The sequence below is a fragment of the Plasmodium coatneyi genome, chromosome 14 (genome assembly GCF_001680005.1).
Source record: "Plasmodium coatneyi strain Hackeri chromosome 14, complete sequence".
Classification (NCBI taxonomy): domain Eukaryota; phylum Apicomplexa; class Aconoidasida; order Haemosporida; family Plasmodiidae; genus Plasmodium; species Plasmodium coatneyi.
Window position 1 is genome coordinate 1,467,884 of NC_033569.1, and position 25,587 is coordinate 1,493,470.

The 25,587-nt window shown below is 35.5% G+C and overlaps 5 protein-coding genes across 5 annotated transcripts; 4 read left to right on the forward strand and 1 right to left on the reverse strand.

The window, feature by feature from the left end:
* Positions 1-691: 691 nt before the first annotated feature.
* PCOAH_00054390 (SICA antigen) lies at positions 692-1,163 on the forward strand (the record flags this gene model as incomplete). The annotated part of the gene is made up of 2 exons (XM_020062219.1): positions 692-841; positions 918-1,163. 2 exons carry the CDS (start codon positions 692-694, stop codon positions 1,161-1,163), a joined length of 396 nt encoding a protein of 131 aa, XP_019917768.1.
* A 424-nt stretch (positions 1,164-1,587) lies between these two features.
* On the reverse strand, positions 1,588-24,177 carry PCOAH_00054400 (KIR-like protein; the record flags this gene model as incomplete). Its single annotated transcript, XM_020062220.1, has 8 exons — positions 1,588-1,621; positions 2,049-2,299; positions 2,972-3,737; positions 9,538-9,794; positions 10,273-11,019; positions 16,911-17,576; positions 23,071-23,868; positions 24,154-24,177. 8 exons carry the CDS (start codon positions 24,175-24,177, stop codon positions 1,588-1,590), a joined length of 3,543 nt encoding a protein of 1,180 aa, XP_019917608.1.
* PCOAH_00054410 (KIR-like protein) lies at positions 5,680-6,677 on the forward strand (the record flags this gene model as incomplete). The annotated part of the gene is made up of 2 exons (XM_020062221.1): positions 5,680-5,694; positions 5,856-6,677. The coding sequence occupies 2 exons, from the start codon at positions 5,680-5,682 to the stop codon at positions 6,675-6,677; spliced, it is 837 nt and encodes a 278-aa protein (XP_019917886.1).
* On the forward strand, positions 13,679-15,193 carry PCOAH_00054420 (KIR protein; the record flags this gene model as incomplete). Its single annotated transcript, XM_020062222.1, has 2 exons — positions 13,679-14,185; positions 14,363-15,193. The coding sequence occupies 2 exons, from the start codon at positions 13,679-13,681 to the stop codon at positions 15,191-15,193; spliced, it is 1,338 nt and encodes a 445-aa protein (XP_019917767.1).
* Positions 19,468-21,095, forward strand: PCOAH_00054430 (KIR-like protein; the record flags this gene model as incomplete). The annotated part of the gene is made up of 3 exons (XM_020062223.1): positions 19,468-19,504; positions 19,602-20,404; positions 20,847-21,095. The coding sequence occupies 3 exons, from the start codon at positions 19,468-19,470 to the stop codon at positions 21,093-21,095; spliced, it is 1,089 nt and encodes a 362-aa protein (XP_019917651.1).
* Positions 24,178-25,587: the final 1,410 nt, after the last annotated feature.

Here is a 25,587-nt window from a genome sequence, read left to right on the forward strand (position 1 = left end):
CTATGTACACCTCCTTCCCTTCCATGTATTATTTTCTCCTCCATTGCCACAATTTTGACTTAAAGGAAAAATTTTATAAGATATTATTAAGGTTTAGAGTTCAGGGTTTAAGCTTCGGGGCTTAGGGTTTAGGGTTCAGGGTTTAGGGTTTAGGGTTCAGGGTTTAGGGTTTAGGGTTTAGGGTTCAGGGTTTAGGGTTTAGGGTTTCACATTTAAGATGTGTATGTGTAGGATTTCACATTTTAGGGGTGTGTATGTGTAGGATGTCTTATTTTAGGGGTATTTGTATGGGATTTCGAATTTATGGGATGTGGGTGTAGAATTTCTCATTTTAGGGTGTGTATAGGATTTCGCATGTTAGTGTGTGTGTGTGTAGGACTTCGCATTCTAGGGCTTGAAGTAGTAATTACTGTTGCGTGAGGAAGACATTTCACAACCCTATTAAGGAACCATTTCCTCTCCCCTTTTTTTTTTTTAGTATTTTGCCTTGCTTGGTAAGACAAGAAAGCGTTACAGAAGAGCTCCTCAAGTAGGTGGTCCATCCTTAGAACAGCAGATTGTTGACCATGTGGACCAGGCAGATGATCCACATGCATATACCTTAGTAAAGGAACGCAAACCAAGATCAGCTCGAACCAGAAGGAGGAAAAAACGGGTTCCTGCTCTTCGTCGTGCTCGTGCACGTCGCCGTATGATTATTGATATCCATTTAGAAGTCCTAGACGAAAGTCAAAAGGGGGACACCAAACTGATCCAGGAAAACTTTTTTGAAATTTTGGTTCAAGAATTTATGAGAAGCGAATTCATAAAAGAAGAAAATGTTCCTAAGAACAGGTTCCAAGTTCAGATTCCGGGTTTCAGGGAAGGAAGGCATTGTTCCTAAGGAAGAGGTTCCAAGTTCCGATTCCGGGTTTTAGGGAAGGAAGACTTTGTTCCTAAGGAAGAGGTTCCAAAGGAACTGGTTCAAAGTTCAGATTTCGGATTTAGGGAGGAAGTCTTTCTTCTTAAGGAAGGTGTTCCTAAGGAAGGTCTTCCTAAGAACAGGTTCCAAGTTCAGATTCCGGGTTTCAGGGAAGGAAGGCTTTTTTCCTAAGGAACAGGTTCCAAGCTTAGATTCGGGGTTTAGGGAAGGAAGACTTTGTTCCTACAGAAGATGTTCCTAAGGAAGATGTTCCAAGTTCAGATTCCGGGCTTAGGGAGGAAAACTTTGTTCCTAATGGAAGAGGTTCCGTGTTTAAATTCCGGGTTTAAGGAAGGAAGACTTTGTTCCTACAGAACATGTTCCTAAGGAAGATGTTCCAAGTTCAGATTCTGGGTTTATGGGGGGTAGACTTTGTTCTTAAGGAAGGTGTTCCAAAAGAAGTGGTGCCAAGTTCAGATTCCGGGTTTAGGGAAGAAAGTCTTTCTTCCTATGGAAGATATTTCTATGGTTGATCTTCCTAAAGAACAGGTTCCAAGTTCAGATTCCGGGTTTAGGGTGTAGTAAATACTTTTCTTTCTTTTTTTTTTTTTTTTTTGTATTGCATGAAAGTATACGCGTTCATGTGTATCTGATATAAGTGTAAGTTAAAAAATTTTTTTTTTTTTTCACTTTATTTTGACTTGTTCAGGATAATTTCTTCTTTTAATGAAGAATTAAAAAAAATGCTTATTCATTCTGTTATAAAAATTTTGACTTCAAAATATATATTTTTTTAATCTTAATAATACTTTCTTTTCCTTCTCTTTTAAGTTCTAATTATGTACATTTGAAAAATTGTTTCAAAAATTGTGCGTAAGGGTTCGCGAAAGTTCCCGCTACTATTCTCGCGCTCCTTTATACAGTTATTCATACATACAAATGGAAGGAAGCGAAAAGGAGAAATATGAAGAAAAGGGATAAAAAAACATATAAAGAAAAAAAGAAAAGAAGGAAAAAAAGAAAAGGAAGGAACAGAAGAAAAAAAAAAAAGGGAAGGACAGAATGTGTTGGGGGCATTCTGCTTTCGCACTATACGAACTATTGGCGGTAACCCTTGTCACTTGACGGACCTTCTTATCCAGCCTACATGCGACTGTAACCTACATTGTTCCGGTGACCCGGCGTACTATTATTCGCTTTTCCTTCTCTTCCTCTGGCAAGCTGTTTTGTGTATTTGGCAGCAGAGGAACTTACTGTGGAACTTTCTGTTGGACCTATTGTGGAAGTGTCCGTTGAATCGTACGTTAACGTATCAAATTCGTGTCCGGCTGATCTTTTTCCTCTTCTATTTCTCCCTCCATTTGAATGGTTACCAAACCAAGAAGACCATGGTTTATACTGAAGGGAAGGAAGGTTTTTAAGGATGGTTGGTGGAAGAAACGAAGTGGTCTAAGGAGGGAAGGAAAGGAAGGTCTAAGGTAGGATGGGGTCTAAGGAGGAGGAAGAAGGGTTTAAGGAGGGATGGAAGAACAGGACTAATGAGGAGGAAAGAGGTACTCTAAGGAGGAAGGAACGTTGTTAGGGGTGTTAGAATGATGTTGTTAGGTGGTAGGTGGAAGGAACATGGTTAGGGTGTGATAGAAAAAAGGTTCTTAGGGCTGGAAGGAAGGAGGGTCTAAGGAAGGTTGTTAGGGGTCGAAGCAAAGGGAGGTTCTAAGGAGGAGGGAAGGAAAGGAAGGTTGTGTTAGGGGTGGTAGGTGGGTGGAAGAAGGGGTTGTTATGGGTGCTTGGTGGAAGGAGTGTTGTTAGGGATATTAGAATGAAGAATGTGTTAGCGGTGGAAGAATGAAAGTTTGTTTAGGGTGGTTGTTAGGTGGAAGAAAGGTTGTAAGGGTGGTGGAAGGAAGGTTATTAGGGTGGTGGTTGGTGAAAGGAAGGTTGTGTTAGGTGGTAGGGTGGTAGGAAGGAAGAGATTAAAGGAGTACTATCGTTTACTTATCATATTTATTATTTATAGAACTAAATATTTGGTAAATAACTCTCTATCTATAGTTCCATTAAAAAATATACCTTATATAATAGATATGGAAGAGCCGTAGTTGCTAAGGTGCCAAAGATAGAGGTGATGCTTGCTGTGGTGGTGGCACCACGCAAGTTTTCCTGAGTTTGAGATAATTGATTTGATAGCTGCTGATTCTGTAATTCCTTATCCTTGCAGGAACATGCCTCATCCTTTACTTCTGCAGTTGGTGGTTTACATTTCAGTTTAGACAGTTCCGCAGCACGGCAATAAACTCTGTACTTATTGTTAAAGGCGGAACAGTATTCATCCTTACTATATTCGTGCCCTGCCGTGCATTTTGCCTCCACAGCCTTACATGCTGTGGAAACTTCCTTTAGGTAAGCCGACCACTGTGGGTCACAATTGGATTCAACATCCTTTAACACACCTTCTACGTAATTATAATCATAAGAATAATCATGAACCCTTTTTCTATTGTGAAAAGTTTCACTGCGAATACTTTCACAAATAATCTTATGTCCCCCACCTTTATGCGCACCCTGTATATCTTTGCAAATCATATTTAGAGGGCCCAAGAATCCGCTGTCCCCTTTGGTACTTTTCACTTGCTCCCATAATTTGTCTCCAATCCAATAATAAAGGAAATTATAACGTTCCCCATAGTACGGGTCCTGTGCGTCCACTTCAGATAAGGCACAGCAAGCCCTCCAGAGTTCATTTTCCGAAATCCTTTCACCCGAAAAAGGTTTTACACTAAACTCCAAATGAGCCCTGCATTCACCTGCACAATCATTCGTGCTTCCCTGGAATTTACTGTAGAAATTCTTATGTGAAGGGAAATTCTTTTCATTCAGTTGCTGTAAATATATTGTTAGCAGAAAAGAGAGTGAAAATATGTGTATATGGATGTTGGCATGTGTTCCTTGTAATTTTACTATATTGAGAATGGAAGTTTGCCGTACACTATATGTATGTGAACATTTTAAACGGGCATAGGAACAACTTAAAGTTCTTCCCTTACCCCTGCTGACATGATTTATATGTGTATATTTTTCTTCTGTTGTATATATATAATGTGAATTTATGTTATAAGAAATGTGTGTTGTTCCTTCTCATATATGTATACAGAATGTTTCATGTGAGAATGCTGTTTGTTCTATAATTATGAATATGAAATAGGAATATAAAATTTTTTATTCTTTCTTACAGCACACACACTGCTCAACTTTTTCAAGTAACACTAGTACATCATACAAATATATATAAGATAATTATATGTGCACATATATAATTAAACTAAAAAGAGGAATAAATATATGAGCATAGAGAAGTTAAAAAGAAAAAAAACAAAACAAAACAGAGGATACATTACTATGTAGAAGGGGTAACATGAATTAAAAAGGGGAAGGAGTGAAGGTTAGTCCAAATAGTGCATAATATGTGCATATATTCATTCATACAAATGAGTTGTTCATGGTGTATTTGTCAAAAGAAAAGGAGGAAGAAAAGAAATGCAAAAAAATTTATTATTACTAAGTGTTCTTTAAAAAAAAAAAATAAAGGGAGGGTGGGGTACACATTAACATGTGCAAAAAAATATATAATGTGCACTCCAAAGAAGGGGTAGCTCAAATAATACATAATGTGCACTCCAAAGAAGGGGTAGCTCAAATAATACATAATGTGCACATCCAGTACGAATTTGGTATTTGTATCATAATTATAAGGAAAAAGAAAGAAGAAAGAAGAAAGAAAAAAGAACGTATGCAAAGAAGAAAAGAGAAGAAAAGAGAGAAAAGGAACTTTTATTATTACTGAGAAGTCCTGAATAGAGAAGGGGGGAGGGGTGTATGGTGTAAAATGTTATTATATAAGGAATGTATGTGTACATCTCCCTTCCTATTCAGAAAAAAATAACACTCTCCTAATTTCTTTTAATTTAATATTTCGACTTCTTCCATTCCTTCCAATTTAATTCCTTAAGTTCGTGCACACTGTACCTATTACATATGGATAAGCATGTACACACATGTGATAAGGGAGAGGGGGAAGAGAGTATTACTGCACATGTGCATTTATGAACTGTATACTATATGTATTTGTGAGCAGTTTTTAATTACGACCCTTTTTTAAATACAATTAAGCATAAATGAGTAATGCAAGCAGAAACTTGTTATTAGGAAAGAAATCAAATTCCTATGCAAGCAGAAAATAGAATATATAAGTAGTAATATAATTTTTCTATGAACAGTCACGTTCACAGAGCACAGTGCAACTCTACAATGCAACAACACACCATATAATACAGTGCAGCACAATAAAATAGTACAACACAATGCAATAGAGGGCAGTGAATATAAATAAAGGAACGTTGTGTGTAAAAAAAAAAGGAGGTGTATCCTCCCTTTTTCCCTTCTCTTCTCTTCTTTTTTTTTGACTTCTTATTTTGCCTCTACTTCTTTGTCATTCCAACACATATAGTTGTTTATATGTGTATGTGCATTAACTACATATATATACATATGTAATTATTTTGATACGTACACATGTATATGTGACATAATACTACTATTCGATAAATTAACAAATGTGTAGTATTCGGGGAAGAGTGAATATTACATACACTTCAACCCTTACAATCATCATAGAAACAAACAAACGAGCAAAAACTTCGCATACATCCCTTATATTGAATGTATAAATAAACAGAAAATTTTAATATTACTTCATTATACACATACATAAATCATGAACCATGTCATCACCAAGGGTAAGGGAAGAATATTTGGAGGGGTCAATGTTGGAAGGACCACATTGGAAGGGTGCAAGGAAGGATGGAGCATATACATAATAAACACATATAGTGAGGACATATATGCCACACACTTTCCCTCTCCTCCCCTCTTCCTTGCCAACTATTTATATTTATAGGAAATACCTGCAAAGAGCTTACCTTCATGGACTAACTACTATGGTAAATTCGAAAACAGCAAGGTAGGATGTGCAGAAAAATGCAATGAAGAAAGAGATAATTATAAATTAGACAATAAGGGTCTTGGGAGCCAGAAGGTTAACGTTGGAAATGCACTGGCCTATATATACAAAGAATACAGGGAAACAGATAAAAAATCACCAGAAAATGCGACGCCAGCCGAATGTACAGCACGCAATTTTTTTTATTACTGGTTGGGGGAAAAATTACCTGAGAGTGTAGGAAGTATTACCTTCGGAGCTATGATAAGGACTATTTGCGAATATATAAATAATGCCTCTGGGAGGAAGGCATGTGAAATTCCCAGTGATGATGACCCAGTTGACAAGGACCTCTTCCTTAACAGAAAAATAATATTCGATTTCTGGTATGACCATCCTACTATACAAGAACTCTTCGAAAATACTGGGTCTGAGGGTGTTGAGAAATGTGACAGTTATTACCAGGATGTAAATGCAGCATATGAAGCTGTGGATAAAAATTGTACAAAGAAAAACGGTAATTACTGTAAAAAAATGTGGACAGAAACACATAAGCAACAAATTCATGATAAACTGCAAGATTTGCAATCTAAATTGGATGCTGCACGGGAAGGAATGCAGCTTGCCGAACGAACAGCATCCACCAAATTAAACGAAGCTGAAAGTAAAGCAAATAAAGCTTCTACTCTTTCTTCTGCTTTTGGTACCCTAGCAGCATTAGAATTCCCAGCATTGGCATACTTTTTGTATAAGGTAAAATATTACCATTATACATTATAGTATGCGAAATATAAATAATAGTATTTTTCCCTTTCCTTCCCTTAGCAAGTACCTTCCTTAGACACCTTTCGCTCCTTAGACCTCGCTTCCTTCCACCCTACCACCTAACAACCCACCTACCACCTAACAACCCACCTACCACCTAACAACCCACCTACCACCTAACAACCCACCTACCACCTAACAACCCACCTACCACCTAACAACCCACCTACCACCTAACAACCCACCTACCACCTAACAACCCACCTACCACCTACCACCCTTTCCCTATAAACCTTCCTTCCCTTTAGTATAAACCATGGTCTTCTTGGTTTGGTAACCACTCTGGAAATGGAGGAAAAAGGAACAGAAGAAGAAGATCCATCAGGGGTGACATTGATACATTAACGGAAGCTTCCACAATGGATTCTATACTGGACGCAACGGAAGATTCCACCACGCTGCGTTCAACTGAATACACAAGACTATCTACGAGAGAAGGGGAAAGAAGAGCAAATAATAATGCGGGGGGTCGAGGAATGGTAGGTTATCAGAACATGTAGAACATATTGTATGTGATGTACCATTAAATGTAATGTCTACCTCTCCCTGTCCATCAGGAAATATAAATAACACGAAGCACAGTTTATATAGTGCAACAAACTGAATGACCCCCATTTTTTCTACGCTCCACTGTCCTTTTTTTTTTCTACTTCTTTTTATTTCTTTACTTTTTTTTTTTCTTTTTCTTCTATTTTATTCTCTATATTTTTCTTTGTATTGTATTAAGGTGTTCATGTTAAGGTGTAACCAATATAAATTCAAAAAAAAAAAAATGTCAAATAAGTTGTTTAAAAAAAAATTGGCCTAATATAAATTTGTCACAGGGAAAAAATTTCCCCCCCAAAAAGAAATGCCCTAAAATAAATTTGTGACACAGAAAAAAAAGCAAAAAAAAAAAAAAAAAAATTACCGAATGGAAAAAAAATGCCCTAATATAAATTTTGTCACACAGAAAAAATTAGCCCAAAAAAAAAAAATTATGCAAAAAATGGAATTGTCCAGAAAAAAAAAATTGCCCTAATATAAATTTTGTCACAGAAAAAATTGCAAAAAAAAAAGTTATCATAAGAAAAAATGCCTTAATATAAATTTGTCACACAGAAAAAATTGCACAAAAAAAAGTTGTCCAAAGAAAAAAAAAGTGCCCTAATATAAATTTGTCACAGAAAAAATTGCCCAAAAGAAGAGTTATTAAAGAAAAATGCCCTCACAAATTTGTCACAAAAAATTGCAAAAAAAGAAAAAAGAAATGTCCTAATTTGTCACAGGGAAAAAATTGCGAAAAAAAAAAAAGAAGGAAAGAAGGAAAAAAAATAAAATAAAGGTGAATGAATCAATGGAGGGATGTGTGTAGGATTTCGCATTTTCGGGTGTATGTGTAGTATTTCACATTGAAAATTAAGGTTTTAGGGTGTAAGGATAATAATGTGGCGTTGTTTTTAGCTGTTTTGAGGTGAAAGGACAACAATATAGCCTGGTGTTTAGCTGTTTCAGTTTGTAAGAACAACAATATTGACTGCTATTTGGCTATTTTAGGGTGCATGAGCAACCATGTGTTTTGTTATTTATCTGTTTTAGGGTGCAAGAACAACAGTGTGGCCTGGTGTTCAGCTGTCTTAGGGTATAATGAGAACAACAATATGGCCTGCTATTTCGCTGATTCTGGGTGTAAGAACAGCAATGTGACTTCGTGTTTAGCACTTTTGGGAGTTTACTCCCGATGGGTGTATTAAAAAAAGAAGAAGAAAGAAAAGGCGAAAAAAAAAATAAAAAAGAAAGAAAAGTGAGCAACCAGTCAAATGCATCGCGGAGAGGTAAAAAAATAAAAAAGAAGCCAAAAGTTTTCTACATGTGCATAAAATCATACGAGCACAGTGCAACCGCGTGAACGTGGGGAGTGGGAATGGGAACCTACCCTATTTTGGTAACGTGCGCTTGGCAGGGTAACCACCCAAGTGGCGTCATTTCACGGAGCTTCTAAAAGCAGCTCATCTGAGGCACATAAATCGAATTCCACACCAACTGGAGTGGAAAATTTCGAAGCATCCGATCAAAGGGTCAGGTAAAAGAACAAAGCGGAGAAAAATGAAGTAAGCGCTTTATGTACACTGGGAATGGGAAGGTATCAATAAGTGCTTTTCTATTGCCCCCCCGCCTCCTTTCTCCCATCTTCTCATATCCTCTCACTCGCAACCATTATTGCACTGTCGAATTGGAATAAAAAGGACGATATTCACACGCTTTTCCTTAGGTTTAGTGGCATCCTCTCTATCATCCGTGTTCATCTAAGATGGGGATATTCTTCCATTTTGTTCCCTTTATAAAAGCCAACTTGTCTGCTTTCTTTTTCTTTTCTCTTTTCTTTCTTTTTTTATTTTCCTACATTTGTATGTATGAATAAATGCATGAGGAAAGATACTCTGAAAACAGGCGCAAAAAAAAAAAAAGAAAAGTGCCGACCTTTTCAGAAATGTATTTATATATTTTTTAAAAAGAATGAAGAGAAAATTATAAAGATAAAAATTTGTAACAAAATAAATGAACATATATTTTGGATCGTCAATAAGGAAATTACGAACAACTAAGAATAATATACTAAAAGTTTGCCAACAGGCTAATGGAATAAAAAGGTTTTTCTGAACTTATATTGATTACACATTAGAATGAATACTTTAGTACAATGAAAAGGAAAAAGATAAAATAAAAAGAACTAGGGAAGAAAGGTCATTCTGCTCCTTTCCTTACACTGTATATATAAACTGTGTGCACGGTTATTTATGCCTCCCCGGAAATAAACATTTCATTCAGGTGTTACATATTTTGGTAACCTATATTCTGACGACCTGGTGCATTATTTGTCCTCTCCGTAGACTGTCTTGTGGACGGTGTAGTGTACACGCCAGAGCGCACTGTAGAATTTTCGGCTAGATCCGTTGAACCTATTGTGGAAGTGTCCGTGGAATCGTACGTTAAGCTGTCTTCTGTGAACGTATCAGGGTTTCGTGCGGTAGACCTTTTCTTTCTGCTTCTTCCATTAGAATTGTTACCAAACCAAGAGGGTAGAAGTTTATACTGAGAAGGAAGGGAGGGGCAAGAAGGGTGTAAGATTTCGCTTCGAGGGTTCCGGTTTTAGGGTTAAAAGGGGGGAACAGTTGAAAGGATTAAGAAACAAAGGAGGTCTAAGGAAATGTGAAGGGGTCTAAGGAAAGGAGGTCTAAGGAAGGAAGGGATCTAAGGAGAAAAGGTAAGGATTTAAGGAGGTAGAGGAGGGTCTAAGGAGGAGGAAGGAAGGGTGGGTCTAAGGAAGGAAAGGATCTAATGAAGAAAGAAGTTCTAAGGAAGCAAAGGAAGGGTCTAAGGAAGGAAGGGAAGGGGGTCTAAGGAAGGAGGAAGGAAGGAAAGGAAGGGTCTAAGGAAGGAAGGGAAGGGGGTCTAAGGAAGGAGGAAGGAAGGAAAGGAAGGGTCTAAGGAAGGAAGGGGTTTAAGGAGTGTATATTTGTTATACTGTTAATAATTTAGTTCTTTTTTTTTTATTGCTACTATTACTTACTTTATATAAAAAGAATGGAAGAGCCGTGGTGACTGCTAATGTGCCTAATATGGAAGAGATGGAAGAGGTGGTGGTGGCAGAACGTACGGCTTCGTCGGTTCTGGCGGATGCTGCTTGTGCTTCCTGTGCTATTTTTTGCTGTGCTAATTCTAAGGCAGTATACAATTCTCTCAGTTTTTGCTCAATGTCCTCCTTACTCTGTCCTGTCCAAAAGTTTTGACAGTAGTTCTTCCCCGTAGGTTCGTGACAATACGTTCCCACTCCACTGGTAGCATTATTGACGGCGTCCATATAACTTTTACATTTACCAACAACCTTGGGCGTACTATTCTCTAGCAGAGTTCGTATGGCACCATAGTCATACCAAAAGTCGAATATTATTTTCATATCATTGAATGTTTTCCTGTCAGGACGATCATCGGGAATTCCACATACTACTCCATTTCCCTCTGCACAGTAATTATTTACCTTTCCGCTAATATTACTTATGTCCGCTCCAAATAAACTATCGTTCTCTTTAACCTCAGATAATTTTTCCCCCAACCAATAGTACAAGAAATGGTAGGGCACATTATTCGATGGTTTTTTACTTTCTCCGTATACTTTGCACACATAGCCCAGTGCTCTCAAAATTTGTTTCGTATAATTCTTAAATTTGTTTCCTGCCTCTATGACCGCCTTTATTTCTTGTCCGTAATTCCCCCCATACTCTTCTGCGCCTTTTTCGAATTTATTATAAAAATTGGCCTTTGAAGGTAAGTTCTCAAAATCAGACGCCTACAGATGTAATTAACAATATATATATATATGTGGACTTTTGCATTTCAATTACATGATGTATGAAGTGTATTATATGTGCTCCACATATTTATGTATTCTCATTCTAAGCAATGAAAGAGCAGAAACCTGTTTTGCCGGTACTGGCATTGTTGTTCGTTCGTTGTATATGTGTGTACTGTATATTTTCTTCTTCTGTTGTTGTTGTATATATGTATATAATGTGGAATGTGAATTTTTATATATATGTTAGAAGTTGTGTTTTGTTTTATTTATACATTCAATATAAAAGGGCAGGGGAAAAGAAGTGTTGTATGTATGTGCAAAAAAATTTTGTTGTGTTTTATTTATGCTTGTTTCGTTTGTTCTATGATGATTGGATTGGATTGTAAGTGTGTGGATGAATGGTAAGTGTATGAAATTTTATTTCTTTCTTAGGAGTATATGTGTTTTTTAATTTTTAAAGCAACGATAGCACATTATACATATCCTCCAGGAGCATCATATGTACATAAATGAGCCAAGAATAAGCAAATTGTAATGGAATAACAGATCAAAATGTATTGGAATGATTTAAACTTCTCATATGCTGCTTTATTCATTTATTATATTATTGAATTGTATTTTGTTATGCATAACAATTTATTACTCCCTATATCTCTTCCGTCACTACATATATATATGGAGGGAAGCACGTTTTTTAGATAAGAACTCTGGTACTTATCATTAATTTCTGTTTTTGCGTTATTAATGGAGTGCTATTAAGAATTATGAACATACATGTAGTGCAGTTCATATATGTGCAGTACACATATCCCTTTTTTCGCATGTGTGTGTATTTATACAATTCCTGCTTTTTGTTATTTTATTTTTGGTTATTTATTTCTCTTTTTAAAAGAGTAGGGGAGATTATTATTAAGAGAATTATTAGGGGAATTTTCTTAATACGTACATATATATATTGTATAGTTTCCGTACATGTACGTAACGCACACGAAATAATCAGAGCTCCACTTTTTATTTTTCTCCTCCTATTAGTAATAATAAGTAACTCATTTATATGTGTGGAATGTATATATGTATGAAATGTGTACACTTCCTATGCTATTGAAACTACCCTATCCTCTTGCCTTTCCCCCTTCCCTTAATGTACACAACGTTCTATGTATATATGAATAAACTATGTGTAGTATACTCATCGGAGAGAGAAAGAAGGAGGTGTAAAGTGAATTCTATTATGTAATATAGATTGAGGGATAGTAAAAATGTAACTCAGATAGTATAATATATATATTTTCTGTTTAAATTGTTTATATTGTAATTATAAGGAAAGGGGGTGAAAATTGTTATAATAGTTCGATCATAAGGAGGGAGAGAGAAGGCCTACTTCATAACAAATTTCAGGAGGGGTGCACACACGAGAAAATTCACTTTTGAACAGAAACCCAATTTTCACTCTCTCTTTTGAACACAAAAAAATATGTGAGTATATATATATATCTTTGTATTATACTCCTTTTCTCTATACTTGTGTTGTGAGTATATATATTTCTCCACTGAGCATATAGACGAATGTGCACATTCCGAAAAGAAAAAAAGGGTATAGGGAAGACTGTGCTCCTTTTTTTTTTTTGGATTGAATTATGCAATATGCATATTAACAATTTTTCAATTAACCTTCCTTTTAAACATAACAATAAAACATAAAAGGTATGTAGTACATGTGAAAATTTTCGTCAAATAGAAAAAAAAGGTGTGCTTATACACATAATAAAAGAAATATATAAATAATAGGGGAAATGTTTGAAAGAATGTGCACAATGTAAAAAAATAATACATAGATACAGAATACATAAGAAATTTGATCTTCCCTTTATTATTTCTTTATATCATGCTCATTCGTTCAGTTTCGTACCTGTTCTTACCTTAATTATGTATAAATGTGATGATTCTGATACGTATACGTACATAAGTATGTGTATATGGCATGTTATTATTATTATTATTATTAAGAAATTAGAAGGAATATGTTTCTTTGCTTAAAAAAAGAAGGAAAGAAAAATAAAAATTCCCAATATTCGCCCATAATTAACATAGAACAAGTGGAAATATCAAATATTTCTTCTGCACAAACCTATATGATCAATTTCTTGAAAAAAGTTATATTGTACATATAAAGGAATATATACACCTGTGGGAACCATGTCAAAGGCAAGGAACAATATTGAGTGTTGCTCTTTCCTCTTTGCAAATATGAACAAACAAGCACATAGAAGGGAGCATATATAATATTTTATACATAATTTAAGGGAAATATAGAAGAATGCGTGAGAGACGGGAATACACAAATAGGAACACACATGGAAGTATATATTTATATATATATGTACGTATGTATACATATTCCAATTCTTGTCATTTATAATTATAGGTATTTCATCCAAATAGTTTACCTTCGTATACGGATTTCTATGGTAAATTCTGGACAGCCTCTTCCAAGAAATGTACTTGTAAAGATATTTGGTCTCAATATTGGGAAAATGATTTAAAGGGGAAGTTAGACAGGGACCGCGAACTGCGTGGTATGGAGGAAATGATCGCAAATGCTTATTGTTGCGCTCACACACTGATGGGAAAAGAACAATACAAAGATGCACCCTGTCATTTTTTTTATTATTGGGTGGGAGATAATTTCCTGAAGAGTACAGGTAATAGAGACTTGGAGGATTTCATGAAAGAAATATACGAAACGCTGAAAGAAGCTCCCTATAATCATAAATGTGAAATTAAATACGATGCTGATGTTAACTGGGATCTCTTTAAACAGATGAAGGAAGTATATGATTTCTTCTATGACTACTCTACCATACAGAGCAATGCACACCAATATGACACCAAAGATGGTTCGGAATATTCAAAGTACCTGCGAAGAATTAGTGGAGCATGTATTGTTGCAAAGGCGCAGTGTCCACATAAACCGGATCATCCCTATTGTGCATGGTTTAATGGGAAAAAGGGAAAAGAAGGGGAAGATTACTGTGGTAAGGAACTATCAGAACTAAGAACTAGAGCTAAACCAAATCCAAATCCAAATCCAAATCAAGCGGGCAGTTCAGGCAGTTTTTCCGATAGTGAGGTAAGTGGTGTGAATGTTTGCGGGGAAAAAGAGGGGAAAAGAAAAAAGCACTGAGCAGGTTGCTTTTATTCTCCTGTGCTTACATAAATCAACGCCTACATATAACATTTTTATCCGTCATCATATCATGACAGCATCTAGGAACACATACCTATTTTTTACGAATTATATTTATAGGACTGCAAATTGGAGAATTTCCCTTCAAAAGAAAAGTACAACAGATTTGACGTGGGTGTGAAATGCTCTGAGGAAGATATGATATGGAAGAGAGGAGGAACCGTGGAGACTAATGTGAAGAATGCATTGAAACCTTATGGAAAGATTGGAGGGCATATTGATAACATTGTTAATGCCTGGTGTTACGTATATAATGGGAGAAACGGAAGAAATATGAATGGTCCTGTATATGACCTTTTCTATTATTGGTTAGGGAATAAAGTATGGGGAAGTGTAAGCCACAGTAATCCATTTTCAAAAATTATGGGTGAAATCTACGGTGCCCTGGGGAGCGCGCTTACCGCTATTGATCGTGGACTCATATGCACTGATATTACCCAAGAACATTTCGGTCCAATGAAAACACTATTTGATTATTCTCTTGATTATGCAACTATAGAGGGGTGCATAGGAAAATCCCAGACTTCCGGGTCTAATTGTACTGAAGGATATTCCGATTACCTGCAAAGAGCTGCCGAAGCATATGAAAAAATGGAGGACTATTGTGGACCAGGTAAAAATTTAAAGGGGATATGTTGTACTTATTTTAAAAAAATTTCCAATAAGAGTGATGGCAGCAATATTCCAAAACCATCAGAATTGAAATCTAAATTAGACCACGTACAGAAACCTACAGTGCTGGAAGCAGAAACAATATCCCCCCCCACCACCACCTCCAACACTCCTGCTGCTGTCTCCAGCGCAGCTGCATTAATTGGAATTCCAGCACTGGCATTCTACCTATATAAGGTAATTAGCATTATACGCACACATTTTAAAATATATGAATAATAACATTTATTAATATTTTTCCTCCTCACCTCTTTTCTTTTTTTTTTAAAAAAAAAGAATATAAGAAGTTGTTTCATATGTGTAATACATATTTCCACACCCCTTTCCTTTCCTTTCCTTTCCTTCCTTTCAGTACAATCATCTACCTCCTGGGATAAAAAACTTCTTTGGGGGAGGAAGCAACAGAAAGAAAAGATCCGCCATCAGGCGCAACTTCGATACGCTTACGGAATACGCAACAGAGAACGGTTCAACAATAGGTCCAACAGAATATTCAACGGACGCTTCCAAAGCAGAATCAATAGATAACTCTAGCATATATGACGAGCAACCCAGAAGAGGAAGAACAAATAATAAACAGGGTCACCGGAATATTAGTTATCAGAATATGTAAAATTGGAAAAGTGTGTCCCTCTCCCCCTCTTCGGAAGGGGGTGATATAAATAATCATAGGGTTCATGCAGTGTAAAAGGGGCAAAATGGCATTTCTTTCTTTATTTTATTTTTTTTTTTTTTCTGAACGATTGTGTTAACCCTGCATCCCATGCCTCTTTACCTTTTTTTTTGTTCCTCCCGTTCGCGTTCACTTTTTTTTTTTTTTTTTTAAATTTTCTCTTTTTTGTATTGTACTAAGGTGTTCATATTAGTGTGTAATCAATATAAGTTCGAAGAAGAAAACAAAAGTTTCCTCCTTCACTTCATTCTGATTTGTTGGGAAATTTCTTTACTGAAGATTAAAAATGTTCATTCCTCTTTCTTTAGAAGTTTTTATCTGCATAATATTTTTTATTTTCCTTTTTTTTAAAAATACAAAAATACCTCTTTGAGGAGGGTAAGCACCTTTTCTTTTTTTCTTTGCGCCCTCTGCTCGGGAGTATTTTTCCCATATGCAACTATTCATATATATAAAGCGGCAAGAAAGGGGGAAAAAGAAAAGGGGAGAAGAAGAAAAATGTTATTCTATTCCTGTATACTGCATATAAACTATGCGTTTCTTTATGTCCTTTCGGTGTCCACTTCTTCAGTGTTCTATGTTCTATGATAACTTATATTCTGTCCTTGCTGCTGCTGTACTATTCTATTATTACTATTTGCTCTTCCTTCCCCGGTGGATGATCGTGTAGTATATGTTGTGGAGTATTCTGTTGAATCGAATGTTGAAGCTATTGTGGAGCTGTCATCTGTGTAAACATCTAAGTTGTTTACGGGGGATCTTCTTCTTCTTTTTCTTCCTGCAGAATGATTACCAAACCAGGAAGAAAGAGGGGTATACTGAAGAAAGAGGGGGTGAAGGAAAGAGAAAGGGTCTATGGAGGAAGAAAGGAAAGGAAGGGTCTAAGGAAAGAAGGGAAGGAAGGAAACACTTTTAAGGGAAAAAGTAAAAAGAAAAAAGAGAAGGAAGGACAATTTCGAGAGAGCAAAAATGGAGGGAAGTAAGAAGGAGGGGTTAAAAGGGAAAGGAAGAGAGTATGGAAGCATGTAGTACACACATCCATATATTATGTCGTTTATTCCTATAACTACTGCTCATAGAAATGATGTTTGCTGGTTCAGTTATATTGTCTATGTATTTCAATCGTAGCTGTACCTTATATAAAAAGAGAAGTATTGTTTGTAGTCCCACTGCGACCATTGTGGAAGTAAGGGAAGCTGTCGTGGTGGCTTTACCTACGGCATCGTTTGCTATGGAGGTTGCTGTTTTTGATGCTTCGGACACTATTCTTTCTTGTGCAAATTTTAATTCACATTTCAGTTCTGAGAGCTTCGCCGTATTACAATATTGGACGTATTTTGTTTTGAATTCTTCACAATATACCCTTCCCTCATTTTCTTCCTTCCTTCCTGCGCAATCTTTTTCTACATCTTGGCATGCTATGGACACATCCTTTAGGTAGTTCAACCAGCCCCTATTACAATTGGGTCCACCATTTTCTAAAATTTCCTTTATCCTGCTGTAGTTGTACGAATAATCGAATATGGCTTTCCTTTTACTGAAGATTTCTTTGTCAGGATTATCACAGGGAATTCCATATGGCTGTTTCCCAGAAGGCTGATTTATAGCTCTGCAAATAACACTTATGTCAGCTGGGAAATTGCTACTTTTCCAGTTGCCATTAGATATTATATCCCCTAACCAATAATAAAAGAAATGGCGTGCTGTACATTCCAGTGATTTCTTACTTCCCTTGTCTCCGTATGTTTTGAGTAAGTAGGCCAATGCTTTCTGAACATGGAACTCATGCCCTCCGAGACCCTTAGTTCCCAAGGAATACTGTTGTACTTCTGTGCTGCAACCATTTCCATTGTCACACTGCGTTTCCTTGCTGTCTTTGAATTCCTGATAGAAATCCTTGTATGAAGGGAAACTTGTTGGATCGGTCGGCTGCAAATATTTGGGTGACGGAAAGAAGTGAAAATATGTGTAATTGTACGCTTTTCTATATGTATTCTCCTTTTGTTGCTTTATTATATTATACATAAGCAATATTATATGAGTAATATTTGCGTATGCATTTTTGAACTGAAGAAGTAACATCCACCGTTACTACCATGGTTAATATATTCTTCTAGATGTGTGTATAATGTGAGTTTATATTAAAAACTTTCCTCTATATATATATATATTCGAAAGAGGGGGAAATACAAATGTTGTACTTCTTCAACAGTGATTATGATTATGAATATGAATATGGATGAGTATGAATGTGAAATATGAATATATGTCAAAGTTTTGCACTTTTATTCTGTGAAAACCATACGTACACATATTACACTTCTAATTTTTTGGAATAATAGTAGTAGTAGTGCTAGCACATATTACACATACATATACATATGTGTATGTATCAGTATCAGCATATGTATATATAATTAAGGCATAAAAATGTAGGAACGAGCAAATGTATTGAGTAAATAGAATAAAAAAAAAAAAAAAAAAAAGGAAATGGTTAAGTTTTTTTATATATATTCCATACATATATCAATTATATTATTCAAATGTGCAAAACTACTTCAGAACACTGCTATTACTATACACATACTTCCTCTAATGTATACAATAAGAGGAGGGGGGGGGGGATGAACACAATTTATTTTTTTTTGAGTAAGAAAAATTTGACCATGTATTCTATTCACTTTATGTTCTACTATTGCTAAAAAAGAATTATTAATAATTTTTAACGTGCACATCTATTGTATACAGTTCATATATGCACATGTGCACAGGAAGAACATTCTTCTCCTCCCCCTTCCCTTATCACATGTGTACATGCTTATCCATATGTAACAGGACGTTTGAACTCATGAAATAAATGAAAATTACATAATAAAAGGAATTACGTGAGTTATTTTCGTAAATAGGAATGTATACATCCTTTATAATAGCATTTTACACTACATACTTCACCTTTCCATTCATGCCTTCTCACTAGTAATAAAAGTTCCTTCTATTCCTTCTCTATCTTTTCTTTCTTCTTTTCTTTCTTCTTTTCTTTTCTTCCTTTACTTCTTTTCTTTTCTTCCTTTACTTCTTTTCTTTTCTTTTTTCTCTTATAATTATGATACAAAGAGTTCATCCATATGGGAAAGGATGTGTATACTACATTATGTGCACCAGATTCATTTGAGCTGCATTTCTCCTCCCCTCTTCTTTGGGGTGCACATTAAATATTTTTTGCACATGTTAATGTGTTCCAACGCGTATGATGGACTTTTTTTTTTTTTTTTTAAGAACACTAAGTAATAATAAACTTTTTGAACTTTTTTTTCCCTTTCTCTCTTGACAAAAACACCATAAACAACTCATTTTGTATGAATGAACATATGCACATTATGCACTATTTGAACTAACCTTCACTCCCTTACCTTTTAATTCATGTTATACTTCTACATAGTAATGTATCCTCTGTTTTGATTTGTTTTTTTCCTTTTTAACTTCACTATGTCCATACATTTATTCCTATTTTTAGCTTTATTAAATGTACATATAATTATCTTATATATATTTGTATAATGTATTATCATTGTTCCTTGAAAAGTTTTGAGCAGTGTGTCTGCTGTTGTCGGTAGAGTACAAATTTCATATTCCTATTTCATATTCATAATCATCATAGAACGAACAGCACTCTCACATGTTTGTTATGAATACATATATATATAGGAAGGAACAACACACAACTTCTAATATATAAATTTACTATATAGGAAGAATACATAATAACAATGTCATCAGCAGTGGTAAAAAAAGAATTTATAGTATTTTAAGTCTCCTTAAAATGATTATGCACATATGTGATGTGTACGCCAAACTCCGTACGTAGTATAATGAAATCATAAGGAACACATGGAAACGTGTAATTATGTATTCTTACTTCCCTGCTAATTATATATTTGCAGACATCACCTGCAGAACGATTAAGTTCATATAGGCTATATTATAAGTTGTTCAATGATGGTGATACGGAGAACTGCGATAACCCTGATGATAGTGTTCAGGGGTTAGTGAGTAAATTACAAAGTAACTTCCAGGGGTGTGGAGACATTATTACAGACGCTACGAAAATCGCACATGCCTATTGTTACGCATGTACGCAGAATGGACTAGGGACATTTGGAGATGTACCGTGTTATTTTTTTTATTATTGGTTGGGAGATAAATACGGGAAGAATTTAGTTGATAAAAATTTGTCAGACCTCCTGGGAGATATTTATAGTACGTTCAAAGTGTCTTCCCGTAGGAAGAAATGTAATGTTACATACACTAATGTTAATAAAAACCTCCTCCCCCAAATGAAAAAAGTATATGAATATTATTACGAGCACGATACCATAAACGCCGGCTTACTGAAGAGTTGGCCCAACTGTGAAAAACAGTGGTTAGAATACCTAAAAGAAGTTTCCATAGCATGTAAAAATTTGGAATCAGTTTGCACAGCAGAGGAGAGTCCTATTGCTGGGTCATATTGTTCCGTCTTCAAGAACAAGTACAGGTCACATTGTAATACCGCGGAAGCGTTAAACTTTTACTGCACAGAAAAATCTAAATTGGAACAACTAAAAACAGACAAACAGCGTGCAGAACGGCAAGCACAATCCACACAATCCCAACTAAACGAAGCATTAAATAAAGCAAATAAAGCTTCTTCTCTTTCTTCTGCTTTTGGTACCTTAGCACTACTAGAATTACCTGCACTCCTTTTCCTCGCATATAAGGTAAGAATTACAAAAACAGTTGCGAAATATAAATAATAGAATTTTTCCCCCTCCTTAGATCTCCCCTCCTTCCTTACACCCTTTCTTCCTTCCCTTCCTCGTTCCTCCTTCCTTCCTCCTTAGACACCTTCCTTCCTTAGACCCCCTCCTTCCTTACACCCTTTCTTCCTTCCCTTCCTCGTTCCTCCTTCCTTCCTCCTTAGACACCTTCCTTCCTTAGACCCCCTCCTTCTAAACCCTTTCTTCCACCCCTAACAACCTTCCTCCGACCAACCACCCTAACAACAACCCACCTAACAACACCTTCCTTCCACCCACCAACCACCCCTAACACAACCTTCCTTCCTTCTAACCCTTTCCTTCTAACACCCTTCTTCATTTTAGCCACCTAAACCTTTTTAAAACCTTTCCCTATAAAACTTCCTTCCTTCTTTTCTTTCAGTATAAACCATGGTCTTCTTGGTTCGGTATCCATTCTGGAGGAAGAAGAAAAAGCAGAAAAAGGAGAACGGCAGTTGAAAGCGACTTTGATACTCTAAGGGAAGCTTCCACAACGGATTCCGTACTGGATGCAAGTGAAAATTCCACAGTAGGATCTGGTGCATACAACACAAGGCCGTCTACCGGGGGAAGGGAAAGAGCAAATAATAATACACGGGGTCGCGGGATGGTAGGTTATCAGAACATGTAAACGTAACACACCATATGTGATGTAACACATTCAATGAATATAATGTGCCCCCTTTGGAGGACATAAATGACCAAACATAGTTTATACAATGTGGAAGGGAACAAAATGACCTTTTCTCCTTCTTTCCTATTTTGCTTTATTATTTTTTTTTCCTCTTTTTTTTTTTTTTTTTTTTTTTTTTATGCACCCTTCGGGGTGCACATACATCTCTAAATTATTAAACAACAGGCCATATTGTTGTTCTTACAGCATGAAACTCTGAATTATAAGTGTGAAATCCTACTCCCTAAATACGAAATCCCATACCCCTGAATGCGGAACCCTCACACCCTAAATGCGAAATGCCATACTCTCCCACTGATTCATTCATCCTCATTTTTTCCTTCTTGCTCTTTTTTTTTTCCTTTCTTTTTGTGCAATTTTTTTCTGTGTGACAAAATTTATATTAGGGCATTTTTCTTTTTTTTGGACAATTTCTTTTGGCTAATATTATACTTGCAATTTTCTCTGTGTGATAAAATTTATATTAGGCATTTTTTTCTCCTTTGGACAACTTTTTTTTTGTGCATTTTTTTCTGTGTGACAAATTTTTATATTAGGGCATTCTTTTTTTTTGGACAATTTATATTAGGGCATTTTTTTTCCTTTTTGGACACCTTTTTTTATTTGTGCAATTTTTCCGTGTGACAAATTTATATTAGGGCACATTTTTCTTTGGACAAAATTTTTTTGACAAATTTTTTTTTTTGGTGCAATTTTTTCTGTGTGACAAAATTTATAATTAGCGCATTTCTTTTTTTTTTTGACAATTTTTTTTTTTGTGTAATTTTTTCTGTGACAAATTTATATTAGGGCATTTTTCCTTCTTTTTTGGACAATTTTTACGCCGTGTAATTTTGCTTTGACACGTTTTTTGTGACAAATTTATAATTAGGGCAATTTCTTTTTTTTGGACAATTTTTTTTGCTTGTTTTTTAGAATACATAAGCACTTTTTTAAGGAGATCAGCACCTTCCTTTTTTTTTTTTTTTTTTTGTTCTTTTCGCGCTCCTTTTTGGGGGTAACTTATCTCAAGTTGTTATTCAAAAATATACAAATGTAAGAAGGAAAAAAAGTAATGAAATATGAAGAAAATAAGGAAGGAAAAAAAGAAAAGAAAAAATATGAGGAAAAGAAGGAAGGGAAAAAAGGAAGGAATGAATAAAAGAAGGAAGGAAAAAAAAAGAAAAGTAAGAAAGGAAAGAAAAGGAATGGAGGAAAAAAAAAGAAAGTGTCTCTTTTTTGTTCCTTACACTATATATAAACTGTCTGCACGGTGGTCATTTATGCGTCGCTCCCCCTCTTGAGGGAGGGGGCACACACTCATTCAACATTCCAAAGTGTTACACAGCGACACTGTTACATGTTCCCGTAACCTACATTCGTTCTTTGATGATGACCTGGTGTATTATTATTTGCATTTGTTCCTGCTCCTTCTCTTCCTTCTCTGCTGGTAGATGGTACTGTTGACTGTCTTGTATATGCAATAGCAGGACGTACTGTAGTGGGATCAAACGTGGAACTTGTTTCCGAACTTTCTGTGAAGTCCACTGTTGAAGCTCCTTCCGTCAATGTATCAATGTTAGGCCCCATTGACCTTCTGTTTCTTCCTCTTCTTCCATTTCCAGAATGGTTACCAAACCAAGAAGACCATGGCTTATACTGCAGGGAAGGAAGGTTGTGTTAGCGGTAGTAGATGGAAGGAAGATTGTGTTAGGGGTGGTCGGTGGAAGGATGGTTGTTAGGGGTGGTAGGTGGAAGGAAGGTGTTGTTAGGTGATTGGTGGTGGAAGGAAGGTGGTTATATGGGTGGTTGGTGGGTTGTTAGGTGTGATTGGGCAGAAGGAAGGTTGTTAGGGGTGGTAGGTGGAAGGAGGGTGGTGTTAAATGATTCAATTTTTTTATTTTTTAAAATTTTGAAAATTTTGGATTCTTACTTTGTATAATAAGAAAGGGGCAATCGTGAATCCTAAGGTGCCGATTATGGAAGAAAGGGAAGAAGTGGTGGTGGCGGAACGAACAGCTTCATTTAATTCTGCTTCTGCTCTGGAAGCTGCTGATTGTCCTTCGCGTTCCATTTTTTCTTGTGTAGATTTTAATTCACACTGCATTTTTGGAAGTTTCGCCGCCTTACAATATACACCGTACGTCGCTTCGAATTTTTCACAATATTCCTTCTCCCCCGGATTTGTCTTTGTTGTGCAATCACCCCTTACAGCAGTACATGCTTTATCAATTTCCTCTAGATAACTTGACCATTTACCCTTACAATCGGAATCATCAGTCTGTAAGTCCTTTTCTATGGTGTCATAGTCGTAAGTATAGTCGAATATTTTTTTCCTGTGGGGGAAAATAGCTTCTGTAGGATTATCACAGGGAATTTCACATGATTCTTTCTCAGGGGGACTATTTATAGCGCTGCAAATAAGACGTATGGCAGTGTGAAAATTGGGCTTTGCCTCTATTGCATTCTTAGATATTTTATCACCTAACCAATAATATAGAAAGTGGCGCGCTTCACTTTCGGGTGATTTTTTATTTGTTCTGTACTCTTTGTATATATAGGCCAGTGCACTCTTAATTTTTGCCTCATGCCTCCTAAGATTCCTACTATTCAAGCCATAAGTTTCTACTTCTCTGCCGCAAGGATCACTATCTGTACATTTTGTTTCCTTGCTGCTTTCGAATTTCTCATAGAAATTTTTATATGAAGGGAAACTTCTTTCATTGGACGGCTGCAAATATACAGTTGACAAAAAGAAGAGTAGGAAATATGTGTAAGTGTGTACGTTTTTCTATATATATGTATTTTCCTTCATTTTTCTTTTTATTATTTAATTATATTATACGCAGGAAATATTCATATATATGTGCTTCCTCCCTTTTATGTGCTCTTTCGTAGTGTAAAAAAAAAGGAGAAAGAAAAAAAAGAAAGAAGGAAAAGAAGGAAGGAAGAAGGAGTAAACTCCTGCTTCCGTTCCTTAGACCCTCCCTTTCTCCTTCAGAAGATTTCTCCTTACATTCAATGGTGCCGTATCTGACATGGTTAATATATATATGTGCTTCTATATATGTGTGTATAATAAATATGTGTTAAGAGTTTGTGTTGTGTTGTTCACATATGTGAAATAGCAAAGTATATGGGAATTTCGCCTGTTTGTTTGTTCTATGATGATTGGTAAGTGTGTGGGATTTTCACTTCTTGTTTCTTCAATAATAATATATATGTGTTGTTTAATTTTTTCAAGGAATGATAAACTACTATAAATATATATATATGTACAGCAGAATCATTCCATATGGTTAACCTAATACAGAGTAAGAATAAAATGTGTTAAAGGAAGTCGCATAATAAACAAGAAAGGGAAAGAACGTTAACTTTTTATATGTTCCCTTACTTGTACACACTATTATTGGATTAAAGGTGACTACTCAAAACACACCTAATATTATTTACCCTTTTCTAATTATTACATATATAAGGGCATTATTTTCTCTTGGCGAAAAATTACAGCATGTAATATGAATTTGTATTTTACATTAATATTCGGTGGACTATTAAATATTACTCACCCATATAATATAGTTCATCTATGCAGCATTCTACTCTCTTCCCTTTTTCGAATGTGTGTACATTTATCTGTATTTAATGAAGGGAAAGTTTACATTCGAAAAATACATGGAAGAAAGGGAGTATAATATATGTAAGAAAATTTGCATTAGTCGTATGTGAAAAAAAAAGGGAAGTGTGCGCACCCATTCACAATAACCATTTTTTTTTTTTTGCAGTACACTCATCCTTTTCGTCTCATGATTATTCAGTAGTAATAATATTTTGACTCCTCCCCTTTTCCTTCCTTTCATTGAGTGCATTACAAATGAACACATTTGCATATATATGTGTGTGGAATGTATATATGTATGAAATGTATATATGTGGAATGTGACCATACTCCCTGTGCTATTGAAACTACCCTATCCTCTTGCATTTCTCCCCCCTTAGTGTACACAACGTTCTATGTATATATGAATAAACTATGTGTAGTATACTTATCGGAGTTATGGGAAAAGGAGGTGTAAAATGAATTTTGGAATATATAATAGGTTAAGGGAGAGTAAAAATGTAACTCAGTTAGTGTAATGTATAATTCATATAAGCTATTTATAGTTTAATTATAGGGAAAGGCCAAAAGAGCAGAGAAGGAGGGTGTAAAATTATTATAACAACAAACTGACCATAAGGGAAGGAGAAAGGAATTACTGCACATATATAAACTACACAATATATCTACGTTAGAAGTTCATAACAGTTTTTCTGAGTAGTAGTAGTAGTAATAGAGGAAGAAAAGGTTTAAAATAAATAATACATGGCATAACATGTGTTATAGCATGTTTTTCCCTTATATGTGTTGAAAGTTAGAATTTCTCCTTTGTATGTATATATGAAGTAATAA